The 25,051-nt window shown below is 43.5% G+C and overlaps 1 protein-coding gene across 6 annotated transcripts; it reads left to right on the top strand.

The window, feature by feature from the left end:
• The first annotated feature begins 5,661 nt into the window (after positions 1-5,661).
• LOC132388509 (zinc finger protein 229-like) lies at positions 5,662-24,197 on the top strand. 6 transcript variants are annotated; one of them, XM_059960881.1, is made up of 5 exons: positions 5,662-6,442; positions 8,327-8,486; positions 10,313-10,423; positions 11,159-11,326; positions 22,061-24,197. In XM_059960881.1, exon 5 carries the CDS (start codon positions 22,474-22,476, stop codon positions 24,016-24,018), a length of 1,545 nt encoding a protein of 514 aa, XP_059816864.1. In that variant the 5' UTR covers positions 5,662-6,442; positions 8,327-8,486; positions 10,313-10,423; positions 11,159-11,326; positions 22,061-22,473; the 3' UTR covers positions 24,019-24,197. The 6 variants fall into 6 exon arrangements, with proteins under 6 accessions (XP_059816864.1, XP_059816867.1, XP_059816868.1 ...); XM_059960884.1 differs by having other exon boundaries at positions 8,331-8,486; positions 10,313-11,326; XM_059960885.1 differs by lacking the exon at positions 10,313-10,423 and having other exon boundaries at positions 11,163-11,326.
• The last annotated feature ends 854 nt before the right edge of the window (positions 24,198-25,051 follow it).

Genomic DNA, 25,051 nt, shown 5'->3' with positions numbered 1-25,051 from the left:
TGTAACAACCCAGCAGTTCGAAGCAAAGACCTTTGAAAATTGTGAGAATGACTGAAAACATTGAAAAGAGCGGGGAAGAAGGAGTTTAACCAACTTCGTCCGGAGCCCTGAACAACGTCACAACCACAGTGAGCTCATCGTCTTGTTCAGCCCGGAGAAAATCATGCAGGAAATTCATGCAGGTGTATAAGATGATGAGAGGCATTGGTCGTGTGGATAGTCAGAGGCTTTTTCCCAGGGCAGAAACGGCTAACACGAGGGGGAATAGGTTTAAGCTGCTTGGAAGTAGGTACAGGGGAGATGTCAGAGCTAAGATTTTTAAACAACAGTGGTGATTGTGCATGAAATGCACTGCCAGCGACGGTGGTAGAGTCGGATAAAATAGGATCTTTTAAGAGACTCTTAAATAGGTACATGGAGCTTAGAAAAATAGAGGGCTATGCGGTAGGGCAATTCTAAGCAGTTTAGAGACTAATTTACATGGTCGGCACAACATTGTGGGCCAAAAGGACTGTAATGTGTTGTAGATTTCTGTGATTCTATGGAATTCAAGGGGAATTTCCTATCCCACGGAGTGGCGACTAGTTGTCATCTCAGGGAGAGCGAGAGGGGAACGGCAGGGATAGATTTTCATAAACTGATACGGAACAGAAACATGGGCTGAAACCAGATGGGCCGAGTGCCCTTTCTAGTGTACATAGTGAGTGTAGTGGAGACTGTAAGTACCTGACACACGGGATTTGATACAGAACTGATTTATCTTTCACAGATCCACAATATTAAACACCAGTATAGTTTAACAAACATCAGCAGAACAGACTCCTCCAATGCTCAGTGACCAGGGTTCAGTCCTGGGTGCGATGAGCAGCCGCAAGAACTGCAGAATCTGACAGTAACAATCCGTCATGAACCTCATGAACCATCAGTCACCGTGATGGTTAAACATTTACCACGGAGCTGATTTGAACTTTCTCCCTGATGTGAAGTTGCTGCTGTTACAGCAGCTGGGATGATTGAGTGAAACTCTTTGCTCACTCCGGACAGAAATGTGGCCTCCATTTATTGAGAACTCACCGGAGCATCACAAGGTGGGTTAACTGAATGAGTCTCTTCGCACACACGGAGCAGGTGAACGGTCGCTTCCCAGAGCGAAGCTGTTGGTGTATCTGCGCTGTCCCAGTGAATCCCTTCCAAAATGAGAGCCAGTGAATGACGTCACACTGATACAACGTCATGGCGATGTATCCAATCAGATCACGGAGATGGACACGTGCTCGCGCTCTCCTTGTAGCTGGTGGGGCGCTGACTTCTCCAGCATCTCCGTCTCCACTTTCAAGGATCGGCGGCATTCAAGCGCTGGTGAACTGATAGATACCGCGGAGCTAACGTGCTGTTGTGTTTGATATTCCTATCGACAAATCCTTTGAATTCTTTACACTGTTAAAAGTTTACAAAGCATGTCAGTGGATGAAGGACATCATTTCATTTTTCAAAATGATCCTGAGGCGAGCGGGGTAATTTAGTGAAGGTTTATAGACTCTGTTATATAACTCTTGCCATGACTTTTCTTTCATACTTAAAACGTTCACTTAATGCCTCGGGCAAATAATCTTCGACCGGCCTTATCTTATCTTCTTCATCAGACCTAACCGACGATATTGGCGAATTATGGTAACCGTTGTTTGGAAGCCATGAAAAGCAATGGTCACAGGTCGAGGTTTCTGTTGAGAAGAGGAGTTAAACACCGGGGCTCGGTGTACCCGGTCTACTCCAGGCGGAGTCTCCAAAACGTCAGAAAACAAACGAGCGAACAGCTTTGGAAAACATTCTGAAGGTCGATTGCCTTCGACCAACTCAGGAAGACCCAAAATTCGTATATTGTTCCTTCTTGATCTGCAGTGGCGGGTTCCAATCTGCTAATTGAATTTGTTGACTACACTGCATTGATCGGCCGAATCCCAAATAACGAGGCAGCCTACAGAGAAGAAGTCATCACCCCGACACAGTGGTGTCAAGAAAACAACCTCTCCCTCACTGTGACAAAAACACAGGAGCTGGTTGTGGATTACAGGAGGAATGGAGACAGGGACCATATTCACATTTCCCAGTCTGTTATTGACACAAAATGCACATTTTAATATTGATCATGACACAATGTATTTTATATAATGTTATACATTTAGGTATAATAATTACTAAAAAAAATAAAGATCTCCACAAAGCGAATATATTTCCTTTAATGGTCTCCATGAAACAACAATTTTCTAGATGGAATCCACTTACTTTTTCTTTAATCTTTCGTATTCATGCTGTGAAAATGATTTTACCTAGATTTTTATATGTTTTCCAAAATCTACCTATCTTTTTAACTAAAAAAAAAATTCGATCAAATTGACTCACTTATTTCTTCCTTTATTTGGAACAATAAATTAATTAGTATCATTTACAAAAATCTGAAAAAAATGGTGGATTTGCACTTCCTAATTTAAGAGTATTATTGGGCTGTGAACATTAGACAATTCTGTTTTTGGTTATATTGTCTTGATAAGAACTAAAATCAATTATGGGTTGATTTGGAATTAAAAGCAGTTAAACAATTTCATTTAACTTCAATATTAGGAGCTCCATTACTTTTACAGCTCTTTAAAATTCCAAATTTAAATCTTTACCCGGTTATTAAAGAATCCCTACGGATTTGGGATCAGTTTCGTTTTTTAAAAAATTTTAAACTATTTAAGATGACTAGTTTTTTACATCGAAACTTCTCATTTATACCTTCAACAACTGATCCCATTTTTCTCCTATGGAAAAATAAAGGGATCCATTCTTTTACAGATTTATTTTGTGATGGTCCATTATGACCTTTGAAGAGTTCATTAACAAATTTTCTCTCGCTCATACACATATCAATATGTTCAGTTTAGACATTTTTACAACAATATTTACCTAAGATTCCATGTTTACAAGAATCTGATTTGTTGGATACCATTTTGAAATTGAATCCCTTTGCGAAAGGTTCCATTGGCAGAATTTATCATTTATTTTTGTTACAAAACGAGAACCTATCACTAAAGATTAAACAAGATTGGGAGAGAAAACTTAATATGACCTTTGTTAATGAAGATTGGCTTCGAGTTTTGAAAAATGTAAATTCCTCTTCTGTATGTGCCAACCATTGTTTAATTCTATTTAAAACTGTTCACCGGTATTATTTAACAAAGGGGAGACGATCTAAAATATTTCCTAGTATAGACAAATGCTGAGATAGATGTAAAACTGAAGTAGCTACTTTGTCACATATGTTCTGGTCATGTTCTTCATTAAAATAGTTTTGGAAATCTTTTAGTTCTACAAGTTCTAAAGCTCTGAAAATTAATTTACAACCTAATAGATTGACTGTTCTATTTGGAATAGTTGCACATCATATTCAGGGTATTTCATCTTGAGATCAACATGTAATTGCATTTGTTACACTACTGACAAGACAGGCTATTTTATTATGGAAAGATATTTCTTCCCCTACATTAATTGAATCGTTTCACAAGGAATGTTATGTCTTAGTTTGGAAAAAGTAGAAGTAGAACTTTTGATCCTCGATTCGATTTTGAGAGAAGATGGGGTTCTTTTGCCAAATATTATCATTTAATTTGAATTATGCTATATTGTTTCCGTCCGATTTTATTTTTTTTATAAAGGTGATATGACGGCTGATGATTCTTTTTTAAAAAATTTAGATGATCGTCAAACGTATTGCTCCGGAGGGTTCATTCCTAATGGATTTTCCCCCTTTTTTTTGGGTTACTGGGTTTTTTCTCGAGTTAGATGGGGTTATTTTTCTATATATATATTTTTCCATTCTTATATTTTACAATCAGTTTTTTTCAGCTTTATTAATTGTATGCATATTAATCTATTGACGTTTTGTATCATTTTATAGCTGTAGAAGATTATGCATCAATAAAAAAGATTCTAAAAATGAAAAATGAAATTGGCAAAACAATCACTAGACATATGGTGCAGGGTCACGTCGAGTTACATTGTGAGGTCGAGTCCATTTTATCATTCATTCGGCTTATAACCACAGACAGGAAACCGTCCTTGAGCCGGGTGTTACCCGCTTTAAGCCTTTTGTATCTCTTCCCCGATGTGGGAGCTGGTTTGCAGCAAGAATGTCCAGGTAATGAGGTTCTTTGACTACATGGCCTGCTTTTCCGAGGCAGGGGAAGTGTAGGAAGAGTCCATGGAGGGGAGGCTTGTTTCTCTGATGTTCTCTACATTTCCTTGCAGTCACGGGCGGATCAGTAGCCATACGAAGGCGCGAAGTATCGACAAGAAGCTCAGAGACCTCGGCCTTCACCCTGCCCTGTGTAACTGGATCCTGGACTTCCTGTCAGATCGCCGGCAGGTGGTAAGAGTGGGCTCCCTCACCTCTGTCTCTCTGACCCTCAGCACACTTACCCCACACGGGTGCCTCTTTGCCCCCTCCTTTACTCTCTGTATTCTCCTGACGTGTCGCCACCCACAGCTCCAATCTGTTAATTAAATTTGCTGACTACACTACACTGGCTGGCCTAAACTCAAATAATAACGAGGCAGCCTACAGAGAAGAAGTCATCACCCCGACACAGTGGTGTCAAGAAAACAACCTCTCCCTCATTGTGACAAAAACACAGGAGCTGGTTGTGGATTACAGGAGGAATGGAGACAGGGACCAACTACAACATTTCAATGTCTGTTATTCAGACAAAATGCACATTTTAATATTGATCATGACACAAAGTATTTTATACATTGCTAATGACATAAATCATATTTACAGATTGTTACTGACAGAGAATCGTATAATTTGTGTTCCGTGTGTTAACTGAATGTACTTGCCTATGATGCCACAAGTTAGTGTTTCTCTGTACCTGTACCTTCCCGTACTTGTGCAATTGGCAATAAATTCAACAGGACCTGAGAAATCTCAGTGAGATTTGATTAGTGATGATCATCTTGGCAGCTCGGTAGGTCGAATGTCGATGTCGATGTCGATGATCAGAGGGTTTTTAGACTCGAAGTTCATCGCTCCCTGAAAGAGACTGCACAGATTGATCGGGTGGTTAAGAAGGCAAAAGACATGGTTGTCATTATTAGTTGGAACATTGAGTTCAAAGGTCGGACTGTGACTGTTTCTTTAAGAGCGTCGGTGTGAGGAGGCGGGACTATGACGTCAGTCACAGGCTGACAGCGCTGACTGTGGACTGAACAAGAGAGCTGAGGCTTGGAACTCTCCTATGCCCACAAGAGTGGATTAATCATCGGTACACGGAACCACAACGAATGTGTGTGGCTGTCACTTCGTATAATCCACAGGAGTGGGTTTTGGAATATCTTGTGTTAACCCTTGCCTGGGTATGTTGTGTGGTAACCCCTGGAAGACGGTATTCCTCTGACAGGTCACTTTCGCTGATAACTCGTCTGTGGACGGATTCAACGGATAAGAACTTCGTCGACGGTTATTTTGAAGTAACGGCCTTTTCTCTACGTTTCACCCTGGATTACAAATATCTCTCTCCCATCATTTATTCCGTGTATTACTGAACTTTCCTACTTTACCATCTCAAGACTCAATGCTTTGTTCCCTCACTTTCCCTCACGTTCGTGGGAATTATATTTACACATATATACACATTACACTGGTAACTTTCCTTTATTTCGTTGTTACTATATTATAAGTCGATACTACTAAAGACAATGGCTTTAACATCAAAACCAGACTCCACTGTGAACTCTATTGCTGCTGGTTTGTTTCTAAAACGTTACAGCTCGTAACACAGTTTTATAGAACTAGTTAGACCACATCTGGAGTGTTTCATACAGTTCTGGTCGCTCCCATTCTCGGAAGGATGTCGGGGCTTTGGACAGGGCGCAGAAGAGGTTTACCAGGACACTGCCTGGATTAGAGGGCATGAGCTATAACGAGAGGCTGGACAAACTTGTGTTGTTTTCTCCAGAGCGGCGCAGGCTGGGGTGAGAGTGGATGGACGTTTATAAGATTACAAGAGGAATAGATAGAGTGGACAGACGATATATTTTTCCTGGGGGTTGAAATGTCTAATACATTTAAGGTGAGAGGTGATGTGAGCGGCAAGTTTGCTTCTTTCCACAGACGAATGAGTAGCTGGATGGGGGCCTGGGTGGGGGCGGTGTCACCAATCCTGACACGTGATTCCGTTTGCCCCTCCCATTTAACCGCAGATGGGCAACATCTGCGCGTCTGTTTCCGAGGCCCCGCCTCCCGATGATGTAACCATCTGTTCGCGCATGTTCACAGTCTCCGGGTGGACGGTGTTATCCTCTCCGCTCAGAGCTGAAGTAGGTCGGTGATGTGTTCGGGAAAGACTTTCGTCTCTTCCGTCGGGATCACTGTCTGCGGGCCGAAGATATCACTTTCCCATCGGTGAGTACTGAGACCGATCCCGAGCGGGGAGATCCGATGTTGGCCGTGAGCCCCGAACTGAGGGCCAGGAACTCATTTGTTTCCCAACTAACCGGGCTCGTCAGAAATGTGTCGACTCCACTTAATCTGCATTGAACGATCCAAACCAGGAGCCCAGGCTGTCTGTTTCCGCAGAATTGAAATGGAAGTCCGGCCGACAGGTCACGTGAGGCTGTGTGCCGCAGATTCGCCCCGCCCTCCGCTTTGTGATGCCAGATCACGTGGTGTGATTTTGGCCACTGAGCTCCATTAACTTCCCCGAACTCGTCTCGCTTCCTGAGGCTCCTCGCGTTTGTCCTGGAGCTTTATGGCTGTTGTGTCTTCTCCCGGACTGGGGTGGGTGAGAAAGGAGAACGTCCCAGGTTCTGGGGATCTTTGATTTCACTGCCTGCTTTACTGAGGGACTGGGAAGTCTCGGGGAGAGAATGGTTTCTGTGATGTGCTGATCTGTATCCAAAGGTCGCTGCCGTTTCTCACAGTCACGGGCAGAGCAGTTACCATGCAGAGCGTGAGGTGTCCGGATGGGAATCTTTCTATGGTGTGTTGATAAAAATTTGGTGAGGGTCAAAGTATATATGACAAAGTTCTTGTTGTTTCTTCTAACTTTGTGATTTTTGAATTTTTTATACAGTAGTATGTATCATTAATTCTGTAGCTCTGGTGTGTTCTGACGTCTCCGGAACGGCTTTTTCGTGTTTACAACAGTAGGATTAGACCCGTGAGTCTGGCGTTCAAACTGTCTTTGGAAATTCCCCCACCCCTCACTGTCAGCAGTCTGTCATTCGGTGAAAATCAAGCAGAATCTCAAGTTGCTGGAGATCTGCACTATAAACTAAATGTTTGAAATCATTCTGACAAAACGTCATTAACCTGAATTGTAAAGTTTGTACCTCTCCCCGCAGCTGTTCCTTATTTGTTAAGCGTTTCTGGTAATTCCAGCTTCTATTTATTACGTTCTTTTATTCTTTTATTACATTCACCCTGGACTGGTTTATATTTCCTGAAATGGACCTGATTTAACCTGGAAATGGAAATCACTCATCTGTGATAGTAGATCAGTAAAGGAAGCACAACTTTTCCCTGTCAATTATCCTGGTACCAGTTTGTCTGTTATTCCTGGAAATGTGTTCAGTACAGTTGTTGCTAACGAGGTTCACATGAATAATCTCAGGAGTGATCGGCTTTATGTATGCGGAGCATTTGATGTTTCTGGACCTGGAGTTCAGAGGGATGGTGGGGGTGGAGTTCAGAGGGACGGTGGCGATGGTGGGGGATGTATGGTTAAGTAAACCTACCGAATGCTGAAAAGTCTGGAAACAGTGGACACGGAGAGGATGTTTCCATTAGACAGAGAATCTGTGATCTGACAGCACAGTCTCAGAATAAAGATGCTTCCCGTTAAAATTCATTTGAGTAACTTTTTTTGCCAAAAGGTGTCTGAAGTGTAGGATTTGTTGCCACAGAGTTTGCCTGAGGCTGCCATTTGGGTATATTTATGACGGAGATTAATATATTCAAGATTGCTAAGTAGCTACAGGGTTACAGGAGGAAGGCAAGAATATGGTGTTGGAATAAAAATCAACCATGGTTGAGTGGTGGAGCAGATGGGATGGATCAAATCACCTAATTCTGTTCCTTATGTCTTACCATAACTGAATGATGCCTCCTTCTGATCCCATATCGTTTTGTGTCATGTGAGAGACAATAACCGATTGTTCACTGAGATCATTACTGTATTGCCTTCAATGTTTAAATTTCAGTGAGATTTGTTCTTAGTAACATTAAGCAGACATGTTTGGATCTACTTTTTATTGTTAATGTGCTTCATTGTCTCTCTGGTTAAAGTTAGACCTGCGGTGCGAGGTTTATTGGAAGAAATACCGCAACTGGAAGCAAACCACGACTGAAGACGAGGGAACAGCAACAAATGAACCCAGCCCGAGGACTGAGAGCATCAACTGGAGAGAACCCATCTGACTCAGTGATTCAGTCAGGAGAAAGTTTGGTGAGTCTCATTCTCTCAAACACTGGTCCTTTAGACATCACATACCTGTACAAGGGAAGGTAGGAGATAGCTGGAGTGAAACTGAATGTGCCCAGAAGAACCAGTTATGCCTCTGTCAGACCCAATTGCAATCACTGCAGGTCTGGTACAGTGCTTCCAGCAGCCCAGCCCTTTAAAACCACTCCCAATCTGTGGAAATCGAATCCGGAGAAAGTCACTTAGAGACTATATAAGTACAAACTCTTTATCCCAAGTAACCGGGGCTTACTCAGTTACTCGCTCAAACAGGAACAGTCGATGTCTGTTCCCACTCAATTCACTAACTGACCAACAATTCCACTTACACCCCAGATATATCCATCCAGATACTCCCCACCCAAGACAGGCTGGAGCCAAAGCTACTTACTGCATGACAGCCCCTAAAGACAAATTACAAAACAGTCATAATGGCTTACACACACAAAACAAACTGACACTGTCCTATCTCCACACATGATTGCACAAGGAGATAAGCATCCTGAAACCCTGGCTAGCATCCTGAAACCCTCAAGAAGAAATATGGCTCAGCATGGCTTAGCACATTGGTTGATCATCAGCAGTTTCTGTCAGAAAAACAGGCTGCTATTTTTTTAATGAAGTGTTAACCCTTTTACCTTCTTTGATGTTAAAACCACTGTCTTTATTTGTATCTACTTATTATATAACAAATTAAGCACAATAACCAAAAGTTAAAGGTGTTACGAGTACACATAAGTGTAAATATAACTCCCAAACCAATGAGCTCAGGGAATACCAAGCTTTAAGTCTTGAGATGGTGAAGTATGAAAGTTCAGTTCATACACAGAATCAATGACGAGAGAGAGATATTGGTATTCGAAGGTGAATGTCGGGAGAAGGTAATTACGTTGAATTCCATAAACTCCACAGTGGTAAAACAGGAAAACAGTCGCCATAGGTCTTATCCGTCGTCGTTCTAAATCCACATACGAATTATCACTAAAAGTAGCTTATCACAGGGGTACTGTCTGCAAAGGGAATGACCACCCAGGCAAGGGTTGACACACAGGTAGATTCCGCAAGGTACTCCCAATCCAGACCCAACACACAAAGTATTACTGACAGTGATTTCCACAGAGTATCCCTTCTCACAAGTGTTTACCACATAACACACATTGACATTACATACCTGTACAAAGGAAGGTAGGAAATAGTTGGAGTGAGACTGAATGTGCCCTGAAGATCCAGCTATGCCTCTGTCAGACCCAGTTGCAATCACTCCAGGTCTGGTAATGTGCTTCCAGCAGCCCAGCCCTTTGAAACCACTCCCATTCCCTCACAGTGGTTACTCTTGCATCTTCTGAAGTCGCTTTTGGTCAGTTCTGAGTGGGGAGAGGGAAAGAGAGGGGAGTGTTTATACTGACTGTCTTTCAAAAAAAGTAATTGTTTGAACTTGCTGCAAACTCTCTACCCGTACCCTGTACTTTCTCAACTAAATTATTGACATAGATGACCAGTAGCAATGGGTTTAACCCCAGGAATCGTCACTAAGCATGGGACTCGAGTCCAAGAGACTCTCAGGGTCGGTGAGTGGCAGATTCAGCTGTGTGACTCTGTGAGGTTGGGTCCTGGGATATCAGTTTCTGATCCAAGTAAAATCGGTGGAAATCAAGCAGAATTTCAAGTTGCTGGAGATCTGCACTAAAATCTGAAAATGTTTGAAGTCATTCTGATGAAACGTTATTAACCTGAATTGTAGATCCCACAGCTGTTCCTTACCCGCTGAGTGTTTCTGGTAATTCCAGTTTCTTTTTATTACATTCACCCAGGACTGATTTGTACTTCCTGAAATGGACCTGATTTAACCTGGAAATGGAAATGACTCGTCCTGTGATAGGACATCAGTAAAGAAAGCACAGCTTTTCCCTGTCAATTATCTGGTACCATTTTGTCTGTTATTGCTGGAAATGTGTTCAGTACAGTTGTTGCTAATGAGGTTTACATGAACAATCTCAGGAATGATCAGCTTTATGTATGAGGAGCATTTGATGGGTCTGGGCCTGTGCGCAATGGAGTTCAGAGGGACGGTGGTGGTAGTGGAAGGATGTATGGTTAAGTAAACGTACCAAATGCTGAAAAGCCTGTATACACTGGAAAGGGAGGGGAGGTTTCCATTAGACAGAGTCTGTGATCTGACAGCACAGTCTCAGAATAAAGATACTTCTCTTTAAAACTGAGATAAGAAAAAAATTTTGGCTAAAAGATGTCTGATCTGTGGAATTTTTTGCCGTAGAGGTTGGTTGAGGATGCCATTTGGGTATATTTATGACAAAGATTAATATATTCATGATTGCTAAGTAGCTTCAGTGTTACTGGAGGAAGACAGGAATATGTTGGAATAAAAATCAGCCCTGGTTGAATGGTGGGCAGACCAGATGGATTGAATCACCTAATTCTGTTCCTGTGTCATATATCTTACCATGATTGAATGATGGCTCCTTCTTATCCCATATCATTCTGTAACATGTGAGGGAAAATAAAAGATGGTTCACAGAGATCATTAAATCTGCCTTCAGTGTTTAACTGTCAGTGAGTGCTGTTCAGAGTAACATTAAGCAGAAATGTTTGGTTCTCCTTTTTATTGTTAATGTGCTTCATTATCTCTGTGGTTAAAGTTAGACCTGTGGTGAGAGATTTATTGGAAGAAAAACCGCAACTGGAAGCAAACCACGACTGAGGACGTGGGAACAGCAACAAGTGAACCAGCCCGAGGACTGAGAGCATCAACTGGAGAGAACCCATTTGACTCGAAGATTCCAGTGATTCAGTCAGGAGAAAGTTTGGTGAGTCTCATTTACTCAAACACTGGTCCTTTAGACATTACATACCTGTACAAAGGAAGGTAGGAAATGGTTGGGAGTGAGACTGAATGTGCCCAGAAGAACCAGTTATACCTCTGTCAGAACCAGTTGTGAAGAAGCCCTCCCAATGTTCCCTTTAAACTTTTCGCCCTTCACCCTTAACCCCTGTCCTCTGGTTTTTTTCTCCCCTAGCCTCAGTGGATAAAGCCTGCTTGCATTCACTCTATCTATACCCATCATAATTTTATATACCTCTATGAAGTCTCCGCTCATTCTTCTATGCTCCAAGGAATAAAGTCTTAACCTGTTCAACCTTTCTCTGTAACTCAGTTCTCAAGTCCTGTCAACATCCTCATAAACCTTCTCTGCACTCTTTTAACCTTATTACTATCCTTCCTGTAATTCGGTGACTAAAACTGCATACAATACTCCAAATTCGGCCTCACCAATGCCTTATACAATCTCACCATAACATTCCAACTCCTATTCTCAATACTTTGATTCATAAAGGCCAATGTACTAAAAGCTCTCTTTACTACCCTATCTAGCTGTGACACCACTTTTAGGGAATTTTGTATCAGTATTCCTAGATCCTTCTGTTCTAGTGCACTCCTCAGTGCCCTACCATTTACCCTGTATGTTCTACTTTGTTTTTTCCTTCCAAAGTGCAATACCTCACACATGTCTGTATTAAACTGCATCTGCCATTTTTCAGCCCATTTTTCTAGCTGGTCCAGATCCCTCTGCAAGCATTGAAAACGTTCTTCACTGTCCACTACTCCTCCAATCCTTGTATCATCAGCAAATTTGCTGATCAAATTTACCAAATTATCATCCAGATCATTGATATAGATGGTAAATAACAATGGACCCAGCACTGATCCCTGTGGCACACCACTAGTCACAGGCCACCACTCAGAGAAGCAATCCTCCACTACCACTCTCTGACTTCTCCCATTGAACCAATGTCTAATCAAATTTACTACCTTACCATGTATACCTAGTGACTGAATCTTCGTAACTAACCTCCAATGCGGGACTTTGTCAAAGTCCTTACTGAAGTCCATACAGACAACATCCACTGCCCTGCCTTCATCCACTTTCCTTGTAACCTCCTCAAAAACCTCTAATAGATTTGTTAAACATGACCTACCACACATAAAGCCATGTTGACTCACCCTAATAGGTTCCTGTCTATCTAAATGCTTGTAGATCCTATCTCTTGGTACTCCTTCCAATAATTTACCCACTACCAATGTGAAACTTACTGGCCAATAATTTCCTGAATTACTTTTAGAGCCTTTTTTATAAAACAGAACAACATGAGCTATCCTCAAATCCTCTGGCACCTCTCCCGTAGGTAACGAAATTTAAAATATATCTGCCAGGGCCCCTGCAATTTCAACACTGGTCTCCTTCAAAGTCCAAGAAAATACCTTGTCAGGTCCTGGAGATTTATCTACTCTGACTTGCCTCAAGATAGCAAGCTCCTCTTCTATCTGAAAAGGTTCCATGACCTCACGAATTGTTTGCCTTATTTCCATTGACTCCATGCAAGTTTCCTTTGTAAATACAGGTGCAAAAAAAAACATTTAAGATCTCCCCCATTTCTTTTGGTTCCATAAATAGCCGACAACTCTGATCTTCAATAGGACCAATTTTATCCCTTACTATCCTTTTGCACTTAACATACTTGTAGAAGCTCTTGATTATCCTTCACCCCGACTGCCAAAGCAACCTCATGTCTTCTTTTAGCCCTCCTGATTTCTTTCTTAAGTATTTTCTTACTTTTTGTATACTCCTCAAGTACCGATCCCTGTTTCTTATACATGTCATACATCTCTCTCCTTCTTCATCAGTTCCAATATCCATCGAGAACCAAGGTTCCTTATTCTTATTCACTTTGCTTTTAATCCTGAGACTTTGTTCCCAGGGTGTCCTCATGGGCCGTCCAGAAATGATTTCAGCTGGTGACAACCCTGTTTTCCCCTGTGGGGTAATTATGTTGTGGTTTTTTGTGCCTTACAAATGACCAGGAAACGCAGAAGATTCTTCAAGAAGGGTTAAACTTTAATTTGCAAATCAAAGCTGAGACAGTCATTGAGCTAGTCGCTGATTGCCCACCGATCTCTGGACACAGCATTTTTTATAGTATTTGTCCAGTTGTATTAGCATATGTAATCGATCTATAGTTGCATATTACACGTACTACACATGCATCATGTCCCTATTGTTCTTATCAATTGGCTTAATCATGTTCTAATCTACATCTCTTAGCTACCTCTCATTAACATACCATTGTCTTCTACATTCCTAAGACTTCAGTCTCCTACCAAATTGAGTACATGCACAGCAAATAATAAACTCAGAACTGAGCAATGTTCTAATCTACATTTCTTTAGCTACCTCTCATTAACACACCATTGTCTTCTACATTCCTGAGACTTCATTCTACTAAATTGACATGCATAGCAAACTGACTAGTTACACAGCAAATGATACAAGTTTTATACTCCATAATATTTTTATACTCCAATACTCCAATATATCCCCCCTTTCTTGCACAGAGAAAGAAGACTAAGAGTCCGCGCACAAAAGCCTCAATAAACTCAAGCATTTATTCCCAAATCTCGGGTAAACTATAATTTTCTGCGCCAAGACCTCAAAGTATTCTCTCCCTGCTACCCTGGGCCGCTGAGCCAAAAACCTGTCCCCTTGTACCTGAGACAGGGAAAAAGACTCTGAAGCCCTTACAATCTACTCCCACACTGTCGTTTTGCTCTTGTTCATCCTGCAGGTGTTGCAGGCTGTAACGATACATTTTCGGTGTTTCTTTCTCCACTAAGCTTGCTTCAGTAATTGCCACGAGCATCGGAAATTGTTTGGTTGCAGCACGCACTACAAGAGATTTGAGACAAGGAAGAAAACAGCACAGCACAAGCGCACAGCTCAACAATTAATACTGACAGTTATTGCAATTTTAGTCAGCCATGCTCCCCATGCTCCGAGTCTACTTTTCAACCAACCAAAGAACTGATGTTCAAATCCTGCATTCTGTTTGACCTCCAACCGCAGATACTTTAGTTTATTCATTGCCCTGGTGAAAGACCCTTCTGGGCTAGTATTGTTCGGTATGAAAGTGCAGCATTGTTCTCCAAACATTACACACACACCCCCTTTTTCTGCCAAAAGCCAATCCAGTACCTGTCTGTTTTGCCACGCCATCCTGGTAGTTGCATCTAGCTGTTGCCCTAAGGCTGCCAGTGCATCATCGGTGTAGTTGATGAATCTCTGCTGATTATAGTATATATAGTTTATCCATTCAACATTTTTGCTGACCCCTATCACAGGTATGATAGCTTCCCAGCCTGCAGCAATCTCATGCAGTATCAGGCATGTCATTCGATTAGTTTGCATGCGGTAACTCATCAATGCTAACGGTAAAGCATCAACCCAATTAAGTTTAGTGTCTGCACAAATTTTATTTAGTTTGGCTTTCAGGGTTCCATTAATTCTCTCTACCATGCCCTGTGACTGAGGGTGGTATACATATCCAAATCTTTGCTTTATCCTCAGTGCCTGTAGTACCAATTTGACCACTTTCTGGATAAAAGCTGAACCATTGTCAAAGCTAAATTCTGTAGGTATTTCAAACCTTGGGATCACTTCATTTGTCAGAAGTTTTACCACTGTCTTTGCCCCTTGAGCTCTTGAAGGTACTGCCTCCACCCATCTGCTAAATTGATCGATTACTACCAGCATGTATCTTTTCCCTCTCGCTGTCTTTATCATATCTATGTAATCAATCACTAGATGTTTAAATGGTCCCTCAGGTACAGGAATGTGACCTAGTGGGGTTGTAATTCCCTTCCGAACATTATCCTGTGCGCATACCTCGCACTGTGACAAGACAACGTCCACTGAAGCCTGTAAATGAGGTGACCAAAAACCATCCTTTATTTTCTTTATCACTTCCCCCAATGCACAATGGTCAATCCCATGCGCTTCTGAAATCAGAATCGTCAGTCGAGGGGTGGGCACTACCAACAAACCGTCTTCTGTGCTCCACAAGCCTTCTGGGTTCTGCTTGGCTCCCCTTCCGTCTCCACATTGTCTGTTCTGCCAAAGTTGCCTTACCTTGTATTTCAATTAGGTCCTCTACCTCGGGTTCTGGAGTTAGGCTTACCTGGGAGGCAATGACAGCAGATGTTCACCCAGATGCTTTTCTGGCTGCCTCGTCCACAGCTTGATTTCCCTTTGTTATTACATCATTTTCCTTTTTATGTGCCTGATGTTTTACTATAGCCAATGCTTTAGGTTTCATTATAGCTTTTATTAAGTCGAGAATTTGCTGACAATGTTGTATGGGATCTCCGCTACTTTTTTTAAAACCTCTCTGCTTCCGCACTGCCTCGAGCAAATGGCAAACGCCATGAGCATATGCAGAATCAGTATAGATGTCTACTTTCTCACCTTCCATCATTTCTCACGCAGCTGTCAGGGCTTTGATTTCCGCTAGTTGGACGGAACACGGTTGGAGACAGGACTCCATCCTAATAATCTTATACCTCCACTGATCCTGCTGTACTACTGAGAACCCTGCATGATTTCCATCATAGTCCCTATAACAAGAGCCATCTACGAACAGAACCTTTTTATCTGCATCCTCTAGAGGTTCTGACTGTCAATCTGCACTCAATTTGGCAAATGCCATTGTCTTCCCTACACAATCATGGGGTTCTCCTTCATAGTCCAAAGGGCCAAAATCGACTATATTACTGGTAGTGCATCTCTGTATTGATATGTCAGGAAATGTCAATAGCATCTGATCCACTGCTATCCTGGCTGGCGTTAGCACAAATTTCCCTCTTTCCAACAATTATGCTACTTTGTGGTGTGTGGACAGAGTCACAGGATAGCCCAGGGTGACAAGTGACGCCTTTTCATATGCATAGTACAGCGCCGCCAATCCCTGATAACAGGGTGGATACCCCTGAGCCACCTCATCTAGTCTCGTACTGTAGTCTGCTATCGGCTGTTTTGCTTTTCCTGTGCCTGTCTCTTGTGTTAAAACCGCTGTGACATAACCCTCCTGTCGGTTGGATACATACAAATGAAAGACCTTCTCGTAGTCAGGCAAAGCTAATGCTGGTGCTGACTGCAATTCCTGCTTAATAGTATTGAAAGCAATCTCCGCCTCTCCATTCCACTGTAAGCCGTTCTTCAAATTTGTATGCCCTGCTTCTTTCATTATCTTTCTCAAAGGTGCCACAATCTCAGCGTATTCTCCTGTCCAATCTGAGCTGTACCCTGCCATTCCCAAAAACGTCATCATCTGCCCTACAGTCTGGGGTTTGGGGGCCTTAGTTATTGCCTCAATCTGATCTGGTGCTCTCGCCTTCACTCCCTTGGATATTACCCTGCCTAGGTACTCCACTTGCTGCGTGCAAAATTGCAGTTTCTTTTTGGATACTTTATGTCCTCCGTATGCCAGCTTCTCTAACAGAGTTATAGTGTCCTGCTCACACTGTTCCTTACTGTGGGAGCAAATCAACAGGTCATCCACATACCGTAACAATGTACTTTCCAATGGCATGCCCTCTAGGTCTGCCTTCAACACCTGATTAAAAACGTGTGGTGAATGTTTAAATCCTTGCGGCATTCTGGTATAGGTATACTGAGCACCTCTGTAAGTAAATGCAAACAGATACTGACACTGGTCGGCTAGAGGAATGCTGAAGAAAGCCAAACACAAATCAATCACTGAAAAGTAACTTGCTTCTGGTAGGACATTAGTCAAAAGCGTGTGTGGGTTGGGGACTACCGCTGGCCAGTCCTCTACCACATCATTTACCACATGCAAATCATGCACCAATCTCCACTTAGATTTATCTGCTTTTAAGACCGGCAGCAATGGGGTATTACATGGACTGTTTGTTCTTTTAAGCACCGCTATTTCAAGCAATCCCTGCACTGTCGATGCTATTCCCTCTTCTGCTTCTGGTCTTAGTGGGTATTGTGGTCTCCTGGGTGGAATTGCTCCTTTCTTCAGCCTTATTTCCACCGGACTAGCTGTTTTTATTTTCCCTACGTCCTTGTCAGGCTGTGACCACAGAATAGACGGCAAATCATCTAAACTTTTATCTTTCTGCTGGCCTGTACCCTTTCCCAGCAAGGGCAGGTCTGGTTGGGGAGTTATTTCGACCTCTCTCACTGTCCCTACCATATCTACACTTACCATTATTTTAATGCAATTGTTGTCTTCTGATACCCACACCTAGGGCGTGATTTTCCTCCACACTGTTATGGTTTCAGCACTCTTAATTAAGGTTCCTAAGTCTTTAGACTGATATCCCTTGTTTACCAACAACGTTATGTGGGGCACAGCCTCCGGTATCCTGTACCATTTTTCTAAAAAGGTGTTCTACTTAACTTGTAAAGCTGCCCCTTGCTTTCCAATTATCACAGCCTCCCCTTCCAGGTGCTGTTGGGTACATACCTCCAGGTGCCATCTCTCCTCTAACTCCCTGTTCTGAGTCTCGTCAAAAATCACTGTACAATGTAGCTCAGATTTGGGCGTTACGCCCTGGGTAATATAGCCTGCACGCCCTTTTTCCATTTTTCCCAGGTTTCCTGAATCTGATCTGCGATGTCTCCTATCCAAAAGACATTAGCCTTCTTGTCTTCTTGCACTATCAATTGAGCCCCTGCTCTTTCCACATTCAGCCCATTTCTAGTACATTCTAATTTTAATTCCAATTTCAATAAGGCATCTCTGCCTATCAAATTAATTGGAGTTTCTTTAAATACTGGCACCGGCAAAACAATTTCTTTATTTCCCATTCTCAACCGCACTGGAGCCGTGCACTGTGTCAACTGTGTTTTCCCCGAGAACCCTACCATCTTAATAAACTTTCCTGACATGGGAAGGTGAAGGGCAGACAGTGGCTGCACACAAGTGTACGTGGCTCCAGTATCTACCATCATTGGTGTCAGTTGTCCTTCTAACATAACCTGAACAATGGGTTCCTCATCTGCCTCCCTTGTTATCATTGGGTAATGTCCCTTCCCACTCGAGTTCTCGGGGCACCCCTAATACCTCGCATAGGGATTCACAGGTCCGCTTGGGCCTGTGGGGGCTTGTCCTTGATTAAACTTTAGTTCCCTTATCTGTTCCTGCCGGTGTGTGACAGGCCATGGGGTAAACAGACAATCTCTTCTCATGTGACCTGGCTGATTGCATACCCAGCACAATCTCTCTACCTCTCTTTCCCCCTGTCTCTTCACTGGTCCCCTCTGCCCCCCTCCTTGGGACTTCCAGTCCTGTCTGGGCTGTTTGAATTTAGTCTGTTCCTGATAGGGCATTTGTGGGAATGCTCCTCCAAAGATGATTATTGGCATGGGGTTTTCCAGCCCTTGTCTTACAGTATGATCGGTCCCTCCATATAGCGGTGCTTTGTCCAGTTCGATGGCTGTACTCGAGCCGGTGGTTGCTGGCAGCAACTTTTTGTTTTTCTCTTTTTCCTTCTTTTTGAGTTCTTCAAGCTGCATTTGTATTAACATTCTTTGCACCTCTTCCTGCTGCTCAGCCAACCTTCGTTTGTCTTTCCGGTATTTCTCAACCGCATGGACTATGTGGTCTCTAAATACTTGTGGGGTCATTGACGTCTGCCCAACCACTTCCTCCAGTTTGGATTTTACTTGTCGAGGCATTGCATCCAAAATGTTATGTCGGAACAGTGAGGTCATAAATAAGCTATTCTCCACCTCTTGTTCAGTCTCCAGTCTTCACCGTTTCAACTGGTTTTTGACGCAGGCTGCTGGGTTTTCAGTGTCTCCCAGTGGATCCCCTTTTAAGGCTTTGGGGTCCACTTTGGGTGGATAAAGCTTTCTGAGGGCCTGCCATACCCTCTGCCTCACTCTTTCAAACCCATCTCCATCAGTTCTTGGGTCGTTCGAGTTTACTATGCCAGCCATTTCCATTAGTTTGTTAAATTTGGAGGTTCCCATCAACCTTATCAACAGTGCCTTCAAATCTCCCATAGCCAATAATCGTCCTGCTGTTTCTTCTTCAAAGGCTCTAATCCATTTCCCTGCTCCTTCATGTAGATTGGGCAGAGTGGTTTTCAGCCCTTCTAGGTCCTGGGATCCCCAAGGGATATACTGCACTTGTCCTGATCCTTTAACTAACAAAGGCATCATTCTTCCTCCTTCTTCCCACCTGACCTGGCTCTCCTCCTCGCCTGACTCCCCATCTGTCTCAGGGGGTATGTCTGTACTGCCTCCCACACAAATGTCTCTGGGGTCCTCTCCTTCCCTTGGTCTCCCTGTGGAGTCCTTCCTTTCTGTCTTGATTCTATACTTGGTTGGCCCCTAGAGTATTTTTCGCATCTCTCCTGACAATCCCCTCTGAGTAACATATCTAGCTCTCTCTCTATTTCTGCAAGTTGTTCCTCTACCGCCTCCATCTGCCCTTCTAGGCTTATGCCTCCTCCCTCTTCCCCCAAATTCTCACATCCTCTCTCTCTCTACTTAACTCTTGCTCCTCCAATGAGTCACCTTCTCTTTCTTCCTGTTCTGATGAGCTACTTTCTTTTCTAGTCTGTTTATTTCTATAGTATAACCGATACTCCTCATACTCCTTTTCCTCTCTCAAGTATTTCATCCGTTCAATCTCTTCTCCCATTTCTCTCTGTACCTGTTCTATCTTTATCCTTTCTGCCTGTATCTCTTTCCATTTCGCCGCTTTTTCCTTCTCGTATTGTTTTTTTTTCCTCCTCATTATCCCAAACCTGTACTTCTCCCTGCATGTTTACCATTCTCGTCAGCAGGGGGCACTGCTTAGGGGTTCCTTCCGCATTATAGTGAGGGGGCTTTTCTGTTTCTTTCGCATCCGGGTACGGAGCTGAAGCCAGCTTCTCACCGTACCCTCCTCTCTCTCTAACAGGCTGTTTCTCCAGCACCTTATTGTCTTCCTCGCTTGTAATCAATATTCTGCCTGTCCCCCTCTGCCTTTCCGCCTCCATTCTGAAGAGTTTTTGCACTTCCATTTCTCGTTCTCTTTTTTGTCCTCTTTGCTTAGATTTATCTTTTGGTTTGTAATTTTTTAATTAGTCCCTCCATATCTTTGCACAAGCTTACATCAAACGTTCCTTCTCTTGGCCACTTTGTGGCCAGGTTTTTGGTTCTTTTCCCCATTTTTCTGAAGTTTTTGTGATCTCATATTTAATTAACAGGAATTTTTTGCTCAGAATCTCTACTGCCATTCCTTTACCTGTCAGGTTATTCTCTCTTTTTAAGGTATTTCAGAGATTCACAGTTTGTTTACTGGATAATATTATTTACTTTAATTCTACGCCTTGTCTAACACCACATGGACTTTTTCTTTACTAAATTTACTCTAATTCTACACCTAGTCTAATTTCCTTTCCCTGCCCGTTCAGCCCTTCGTTTCGTACGAAGCGGTACCTACAGTGATCTACCAACACCACGTGGACTTTTTCTTAACGTCTCATTAAATTATTTGTACTTACCCTCACTGCAGTGTTCTTGATCAATCCTCTGAGCCTCCTCTGTTAACCCCAACTCTGCCAGATTCTTTGGACCGGAGAGACCCTTCGGCAGTGGTTCCACACTTCAGAGACTCCAAGACCTCCCCAAAGCCAACCGAATTCTTAGTCCAAATTGTCGCAGAAAGCGCTTAACTTTTGTTTGGGTGCACCCTTAATTCTGTTAGCCTTGTGGGGATCCCCAGAGGGCTGGGAAGCATCCACAATCTGCCATTTCCTTTCTGCGGGTCTATTTCCGGTCCTGTTCCTGACGCCAATTATGTCGTGGTTTTTCGTGCCTCACAAATGACCAGGAGACGCAGAAGATTCTTCAAGAAGGGTTAAATTTTAATTTGCAAATCAAAGCTGAGACAGTCATTGAGCTAGTCGCTGATTGCCCCCCCCCCCCCCCACCCAATCCTCGGACACAGCATTTTTTATAGTACTTGTTCAGTTGTATTAGCATATGTAATCAATCTATAGTTGCGTATCACACGTACTACACGTACACCTTGCCACCATTGTTTCTACCAATTGATTTAATCATGTTCTAATCTTCATCTCTCAGCTACCCCTCATTAACACACCTTTGTCTTCTACATTCCTAAGATTTCATTCTACTAAATTGGGTACATGCATAGCAAAATAGCAAGCTTCAAAACTTGACCAAACTAATCTGCATCTCTTAGCTACCTCTCATTAACACACCTTTGTCTTCTACATTCCTAAGATTTCATTCTCGGTACATGCATAGCAAATAGCAAGTCAAAGCTGACTGCATAGTTTTGGTCCAGCAAAATTTATACTCCAATATATAACACTCCAATACATGTCAAGAAAGACTATTTGTGTGAGAGTGTTTCAGTTACTGTGGGGCGAAGAACCCATGCTGCTCAGCAGGAACAGGGAATAATACCAACGGAAAGAGTCAAACTGAGCCAGGAGACGGCAGAAATGCCCCATTCTTATAGAGACAGGAAGAGCATCAGGGAATTGATGGTCATTCCAGATACCAGCACTCTGACCAGTCAGGAGATGATTTCTCTGTCCAACTTGTGTTGAACCTCACTGTAACAGTGTGATACCAGATGAAACCTTGGCAACTCAAGTAATCTCATCTGAAATGTTGTCCTACACCCATTGATGGATTTTGTAAATCTTTTTACAGGTTAAAACTGAGAAGGAATTCGTCTCCAGGAAGCTCAAACACGGCACACCAGTTTTGTTGTCTCTGTCTAGATATTTAACAAGTGGAGCAAGGGATCCAATTGACCATCCTTCCTGCTCAGACTGTGGGGAGGGATTCACTCGGTCATTTGACCAACTGTCACACCTGTAACTTACACAGGAGAAAGGCCTTTCACCTGCTCAGACAGTGGGAATGGATTCACTCGGTTATCACAATTGAAGTTAGATCAGCAGGTTCACACACTGGGCAAGGCCATTCACCTGTTCTGTGTGTGAGAAGGGGTTCAGTCGGTCTTCTCACCTGTGAACACACCAATCAGTTCACACCACACTGGGCAGAGGCTGGTCATCTGCTGAATTTCTGGGAAAGGATTCACTCGGTCATCTGACCTAATGGCTCACCAGCGGGTTCACACTGGGGAGAAGCCATTCACCTGCTCAGTCTGTGGGAAAGGATTCACTCAGTCATCTACCCTACTGGTACATCAGCGAGTTCACTCTGGGGAGAAGCCTTTCACCTGCTCAGTCTGTGGAAAGGGATTCACTCAGTCATCCAACCTACAGAGACATCAGCGAGTTCATACTGGGGAGAGGCCGTTCACCTGCTCACTCTGTGGGAAGGGATTCACTCAGTCATTTGACCTAATGGCTCACCAGTGGGTTCACACTGAGGAGAAGCCATTCCCCTGCTCAGTCTGTGGGAAAGGATTCACTCTGTCATCCAACCTACAAAGACATCAGCGAGCTCACACTGGGCAGAAGCTGTTCACCTGCTCAGTGTGTGGAAAGGGATTCACTCAGTCATCCAACCTACAGAGACATCAGCGAGTTCACACTGGGGAGAGGCCATTCACCTGCTCAGTCTGTGGGAAGACCTTCACTCATTTATCCAACCTATGGAATCATCAGCGAGTTCACACTGGGGAGAGGCCGTTCACCTGCTCAGTCTGTGGGCAGACATTCACTAATTTATTCAGCCTACAGAGACATCAGCGAGTTCACACTGGAGAGAGGCCATTCACCTGCTCAGTCTGTGGGAAAGGATTCACTCGGTCATCCACCCTACAGAGTCATCAGCGAGTTCACACTGGGGAGAGGCCTTTCACCTGCTCAGTGTGTTGGAGAGGATTCAATATGTCATCTGACTTACGGAGTCACCAGCGAGTTCACACTGGGGAGAGGCCGTTCACCTGCTCAGTCTGTGGGAAAGGATTCACTCTGTCATCCAACCTACTGGTACATCAGCAAATTCACACTGGGGAGAAGCCGTTCACCTGCTCAGTCTGTGGGAAAGGATTCACTCAGTCATCTACCCTACTGGTACATCAGCAAATTCACACTGGGGAGAAGCCGTTCACCTGCTCAGTCTGTGGGAAAGAATTCACTCAGTCATCTACCCTACTGGTACATCAGCGAGTTCACACTGGGGAGAAGCCATTCACCTGCTCAGTCTGTGGGAAAGGATTCACTCTGTCATCTACCCTACTGGTACATCAGCGAGTTCACACTGGGGAGAAGCCGTTCACCTGCTCAGTCTGTGGGAAGGGATTCACTCGATCATTCACCCTAAAGAGTCATCAGCGAATTCACACTGCGGAGAAGCAGTTCACCTGCTCAGTCTGTGGGAAAGGATTCACTCAGTCATCTACCCTACTGGTACATCAGCAAATTCACACTGGGGAGAAGCCATTCACCTGCTCAGTCTGTGGGAAAGGATTCACTCAGTCATCTACCCTACTGGTACATCAGCGAGTTCACACTGGGGAGAAGCCGTTCACCTGCTCAGTCTGTGGGAAAGGATTCACTCTGTCATCTACCCTACTGGTACATCAGCGAGTTCACACTGGGGAGATGCCGTTCACCTGCTCAGTCTGTGGGAAGGGATTCACTCGATCATTCACCCTAAAGAGTCATCAGCGAATTCACACTGCGGAGTAGCAGTTCACCTGCTCAGTCTGTGGGAAGGGATTCACTCTGTCATCTACCCTACTGGCACACCAGCGAGTTCACACTAGAGAGAGGCCGTTCACCTGCTAAAAATGTGGGAAAGGATTCACTCAGTCATCCCACCTACTGGCACACCTGTCAGCTCAGAATGGGGAGTGATCATTGTTATGAATCCCTAGGTTTTGTTTGCTGTGGGGAGGGAGGGAGGGAGAGAGGGAGGGAGGGAGAGGGAGAGGGGGAGAGGGAGAGGGAGGGAGAGCAAATGTGTCTGACTTGCAGCTTGTTTACATCGCTCGCAGCTTGTTTAGTTTTAACCGAGGACACAGACACTCAGAGTCAGACGGAGATGAAGGAGGAAAAATGGAAGAATCGAAACCAGGGAACTAGTGGCCAAGGGCCACTGTTTGGAACTTTCCTTTGCCCACAAGGGTGGGCTAATTATCGATTCACCATACTCAAATGTGTGGTTGTCACCTCATTTGATCCGTAGGAGTGGATCTGATTTGGTTTATCCTGCAGAGACCACTTATGTGTTAACCCTTGCCTGGCCGTGGTGTGGTAATTCATTTGAAGACGATACCCCTCATGATAAGTCACTTCGGGTGATAATTAGTTTGTGGATTTAGAAGGATGACAGATAAAATCTACAGCCACTGTTGGTCTCATTTTACCACCATGGAACCTGTGGAATACGACATAATTGCCTTCTCTCAACATTTACCCTGGATTACAAATATCTCTCTCATCACCTATTCTGCGGTTGAACTGAACTTTCATACTTTACCATCTCAAGACTCCAACCCTTGTCTCCCCCGAGCTCAATAGTTTGCTAGTTATATTTATAAACATAACACTCATGAGGAAATTGCAGATGCTGGAAATTCAAACAACACACACAAAATGCTGGTGGAAAACAGCAGGCCAGGCAGTATCTATAAGGAGAAGAACTGTCAATGTTTCAGGCTGAGACCCTTCGTCAGGACTAACTGAAAGGAAAGATACTTAGAGATTTGAAAGTGGTGGG

Source organism: Hypanus sabinus, unplaced genomic scaffold (assembly GCF_030144855.1).
Source record: "Hypanus sabinus isolate sHypSab1 unplaced genomic scaffold, sHypSab1.hap1 scaffold_337, whole genome shotgun sequence".
NCBI lineage: Eukaryota > Metazoa > Chordata > Chondrichthyes > Myliobatiformes > Dasyatidae > Hypanus > Hypanus sabinus.
This window is presented reverse-complemented; position numbering and strand designations above follow the sequence as displayed.

Bases quoted from the DNA above. Each gene is read 5' to 3' on its own strand.
- LOC132388509 (XM_059960884.1), top strand. From the start codon at position 22,474: ATGGCTCACCAGCGGGTTCACACTGGGGAGAAGCCATTCACCTGCTCA.